This window comes from Pecten maximus, chromosome 12 (genome assembly GCF_902652985.1).
Source record: "Pecten maximus chromosome 12, xPecMax1.1, whole genome shotgun sequence".
NCBI classification, from domain to species: domain Eukaryota; kingdom Metazoa; phylum Mollusca; class Bivalvia; order Pectinida; family Pectinidae; genus Pecten; species Pecten maximus.
Window position 1 is genome coordinate 30,800,043 of NC_047026.1, and position 5,086 is coordinate 30,805,128.

At 35.3% G+C, this 5,086-nt stretch overlaps 1 protein-coding gene across 1 annotated transcript; it reads right to left on the minus strand.

Annotated features, from left to right (window-relative positions):
* Positions 1-433: 433 nt before the first annotated feature.
* LOC117339436 (galactoside 2-alpha-L-fucosyltransferase 2-like) lies at positions 434-3,612 on the minus strand. Its single transcript, XM_033901011.1, has 3 exons — positions 3,516-3,612; positions 2,380-2,449; positions 434-1,495 (listed from the first exon to the last, which is right to left on the minus strand). Exons 2-3 carry the CDS (start codon positions 2,429-2,431, stop codon positions 543-545), a joined length of 1,005 nt encoding a protein of 334 aa, XP_033756902.1. The 5' UTR covers positions 2,432-2,449; positions 3,516-3,612; the 3' UTR covers positions 434-542.
* Between the last annotated feature and the right edge of the window lie 1,474 nt (positions 3,613-5,086).

A 5,086-nucleotide genomic window follows, 5' to 3' on the forward strand; every position in this document is an offset into this window, starting at 1 on the left:
ACACTCTGTATATATATATAGGGGGCAATCTGATTGGTTGACAACTCCATAAATAATACTAACTATAACTGTCGACCAATCAAGTCTACTTCCGTTTCACAGTCGACGCATCGTAGATCTTCAAGTATTACACCTTGTTGATATAGGGTATAACATTTTTTTCTATTATTACTAACCAGAAGCAGGCGCCTGTAGTCAACCCCTGATTGCTACATTTCAAAGATACATCTATATAAATATATGAGATTACATATCAAATGTCATCGGATTTTGTGAAAGGCTAGCTTCTTTACTTTACATAGCCAGTGACATCTATGAAATTTAATTCTGAGTACTTGGGTCAATTAATTAAGTGGACATGCCATTTTTGGAAGCAATACTTTTTTTTTACATTCCAAAAACCTTAGCTTTTAGGCATTGATAAATTTTGTGAATTTTTTTTTTTTTTTTTTTACACTCCATTAAGAATCTTAAAAATATACTTGTTTAACAACTTCTGTAAACTATTTGGATGGATAACAGTAGGAATATAATGATACAATTTAGTCAAGTCCAATCCAACCAGGGAAGAAATGTTCAGAGGTATTGCCATGGAATTGTTTACTGAAGGCTGACCCTGGAACAAAGGGATGTTTGTAGTATAATGTTGTGCCATTAGTCAGAAAAGCTGACCACCAGCCAAAAGTCCCCACCGTCATAATGGTATGATTTGTCAATGTCAGCAATGCCATGTCTATTTCCGGCTTGTTTCCCTCTGCAAAATACACATCGTTGTATTTCCCAAGTGCTGTTCGTGACCAAGGTATATCATTTGAACAAACAATGAAGACTGGGCTTTTATAACTGGCACGAAAAAAATCAGTAGCTTTATGTAAATATTGTTCAGTTGCAGTTGTATATCCGTATTCAGTAAAAACGCTCATTTTCAAGTAATCACCACGACGAATATGTATTCCTATCAAGACATCACCTCCGGCAGGATTACTGCCACTTTTCTTTACAATATTTTGTAAAATTGCTTCAGCAGAGTTTCTGATATAGTTTTGAAACCGAAAGCTGTTCCTTATTTGATATTCATAATCTTTCCAGTACTTCCATGACTGAAAATATCCATGCACATGAATGTCTTGTCCTTTCTCCAGTTTTTCAAACTTACTGTCGTATGCACAGTCCCAGTCATCTTCATATTTCCTAAAGCAGGAACATTCTCTACTCCCTAGATGATATTGATCAGATGGACTGATTTGAATTTCGAATGTTGATCGGAGTATATTCTCTACTTCGGACTCTGATAGTAGGATTACCAGTTCCTTTTTCCGAGAAATAGCATACATAAATGCGTACTGGAACATTTGGTTTGCAAGTCTGCCCTGCAATGGCAAGCATGCATAATGAGGTCTATCAATTCCGTTCCAATCATTCCAATAAAGCCTAAAGCAGGACATCCATGTCACAAATATCACAAAAATCAATACCACTGTGAGGGCCAGGCATACTGAAAATATACAATACAGTAAAAACCAAGTAAGTGAGCTATCGCATAAATTTACCACTTGATTCTAATATAACAAAAAGAAGATTTATATGTGATTAGTTATTATACTACTTGGACCGGACTCATCACCTCTGACTTGCCTTTTAATTTAATTTAATTTTTTATAGATGACCAACAAAAATCCAATAGGATAGGATGTTAGAAGATATATATATATATGTAACATTCTCCACTGTAAACTATATTTGTTTTAAAGTTTCTAGTTGCTATGTTTAAAAAAAAAAAAATTTTGACGTAAAATTATCCGTTCTTTTCTTTTCATTTAATCACTTTTCACGCCTGCTCAGTTGCAAATCTCAAATTTTGCTGACAAAAAATGTAATTAATCATAATTAATCATTTAATTAAGTGTTAAAAAACTACCGGTAATTGATTAAGGTATAAGTTAGGTTAAACAACAATATATAGTCTTATATAATTACCTGTACAGCACTCGCACAAGATTGTTTTTATTATGTTTTTTTATAACATCACAAGTATTAACAGGAGTTCTATAAGGGACAGAATATGCGTATACATGTACTTGAGGTTGCCATAGAATTAAAATGACTGGCTTTGAAAATGGTTGTCGCCCCTCGACCTATAATCTTCAAAAGAAAGGTACCGTACTGGGTATATACGTATCAGCTTACCAATTGCTCAGTTTTTTTTCCTTGGCACCAATGAAATATCTATAGTTGTGTGCCTTCCATTTTGCCCTGACAAATTCCAGAAGTAATGAAAGTGAATATCACCCCTAGCTAACATATAATCCTTAGCATATCTAGGATTCTGAAATTTTAGTTCTTCGACCACTCTTGCTCCAGGATAGATGTACTACTCACATTTACAGTGAAAGCCTGTTCTAAATGAGATCCTCATCCCTGCCAATTTCATATCAGCTGATCTCTAAATCTGCAAAAATATTAACACAAAAGATGAATGGTATATGTCTATATATATATATTATTTTTTTTTTAATTTTCATTTTGGTGGAATCATCAATTTTGAAATAGTAATCAATAATGTCAATAAATTTTCTAGTCCTTCATTCCAGCATACTATTGGCCTAATATCAGGTCTTGGTGACTCTAGGCTATCGCAAGATTTAAAAATATTTCGCCCCTGTGACCTTGAATGTAGGTCAATGTCATTCATTTGAACAAACTTAGCCCTTCACCCCAGCATGCTACAGGCGGCTGCCCAATATCAAGTCCCTGGGCCTCTTGTTTATTGAGAAGTTGTTTGAAGATTATAGCCGATTTGACCCCTGTGACCTTGAATGAAGGTCAAGGTCATTTATTTGAACAAACTTGGTAGCCCTTCACCCCAGCATGCTACCGGCCCAATATATTATATATATTCTCAGCGCTAGCATCACTATCTGTCAGAATGTCACAGTCTGGTAAAACTGGGCTAGATGCTACATACATAATTAAATTTGTTTCTACATGCCTGATGTTAATTTTTATAATTTATAAATTATAATATACAGTATATTCTTAAAAATCAATTATTCTATCTAAAAGATTGACAAACAATGACAAGTATATATTATCAGGTTACTTCAAATCATACATATTATAATAAAGATTGATTAACACTTATAAATTTCAGTTCAGTTGTAGCTTTGAGGTCTGGAGAAGGTCAACATATTTTTTAACCTGCGTTCAAGTGGAGTCGCCACCATAGAGAAATGCACATGTGATTCGAGTTTATACATGGCCATTGGGGTGTATTTTTGAAATCTTTCCAATTGAATTATAATATACATCCGTATATGAACAAAATTACATGATTACAATGCCAAAAACCTAAGTCTCGGGTGTTCGAACTGTTCATTCAGTAACACCAACTTTCAAAGGTGTCGACCCGGTGTCGACACTGACCTCTTCACATGCATGCTTCGTTGATTAATGAAGGAAATATGGAACGTTTAAAAGTTTTGTCGGAATCTGCCCAGAACCCATGCTGTTCTTACCTATGTTTGTTCTGCATCAGGTCTATAAAATATGACAACTCTGAACAGGAGGTCTAGATCTGTTGCTTTCTAACGACGACAGCCATGTCTGTGGTTGTTTGGGTAAATTAATAAACCGGCCGGTAAAACCGTAACCGTGAACAGTGTCCGGAATGTGGTCAATGTGATAAAATTGCCGGAGTTGTCTTTCTTGGATTATCTACAAGCGTATCGACTCGCTATATCTTCTTCACTTTTTTGACTACATTGTAGGTAAAGGTGTTTGACTAGTCTACTTTAACGGTTAAAAGTGTATCGCATATTGCTTTTGTATTTTGTACACAAACAATTAATGGAAAGGTGGGGTATCAGAATGGCCTGATTAACTGTTTAGAAGCATCATGTATGTGATATAATATTGGTATACGTAGCCTCCATTTAGTACTATGCTTACCAATAGGCATTTAAGTCCAAACATGTACAAATGCAAGAATTTAGCGCCATTTTGTGCAAAAAATTAAAAACAATAATAATAATAATACAAAAATAAATAAATAATAAAAACAATGTTGTTGTTTTTTTTCTGAAAAAAAAGCTCCATCATTTGCATGAAGATGCTAAATAAAAACAAATAAGACATTATATGCACAACTATATGTACAAAAAATCTAAACAGTATAAAATAAATTGCCCAAAATAGATCTAGTATAAATTAGGAGTTTTGTGCAAACTAGTTGACATTGGTTGACAATATTGCTATGCAATTTTTAAACGAAAAATGAGCAAAAGGGATAATCTAATTTGCTTTGAAATAGTGTGAAGTGAACTGAAATAGAATATCTATACTTGGTTTCACTACTACCTAGGAACTAACACCTACACAAATAAGAGCGGAGCTCTTCTGGCGCCCGAAGCTTAGCTCTTTACCGGCAACTGTATCTGTATTCTCCGGCGCAGGAGACCCTGTGTAAAATTCAAGAAGTAAATGCTTTTATGCATCAAGAAGGACGGTGGGAAACTAAAAAGTCTATTTATGTATATATATTAATTTGCATATGATAAAAAAAACCAGACACAGTCAGAATTATTATGGCATTAATCTCCGTCTCCTTGCCGCGAGGTGGCACGCTTCATATGGCCAATCTTCCAGTCTTTGCGTATGAATCTAGTATGTCACCTAAATGTATGCGCACTGGGAGCATCGTTTTAACTTGTCATGGGTTCAATTTGAGATATATGTACACCACAACATTCACAAAAAATGCATGGAGAGTATTGGTCGGAGACGAAGTCCGTGTCACTGTCGGTTCATATGAATAACAGTGTTTGGGAATCACACTATCGTCGTCGCTGTCGATGGTAGACTTAGACAAATTTTCACTGTTGTATTCAAGTTCATGATCGGACGCGTCGCCTGTATATATAGTCACTCATTTAACACTGCATGGCCATACCCTCTGGTTTCTCTCCACCCATCGGACTGTTTGTATTTACAGGTGGACACGATTCAAGATCTCACTTACCTCATTCAATTGGACTTGTATCGGCTGTATAGACATTGTTCTCAACCCCCCCCCCCCCCCCCCTAACAT

Excerpts from the sequence above, each read along its gene's own strand:
- LOC117339436 (XM_033901011.1), bottom strand. The coding sequence starts at position 2,431 with ATGAAATTGGCAGGGATGAGGATCTCATTTAGAACAGGCTTTCACTGT. Across the intron at positions 1,496-2,379 it reads AACAGGCTTTCACTGTAAAT|TATGCCTGGCCCTCACAGTG; the intron begins GTGAGTAGTACA and ends GTATATTTTCAG.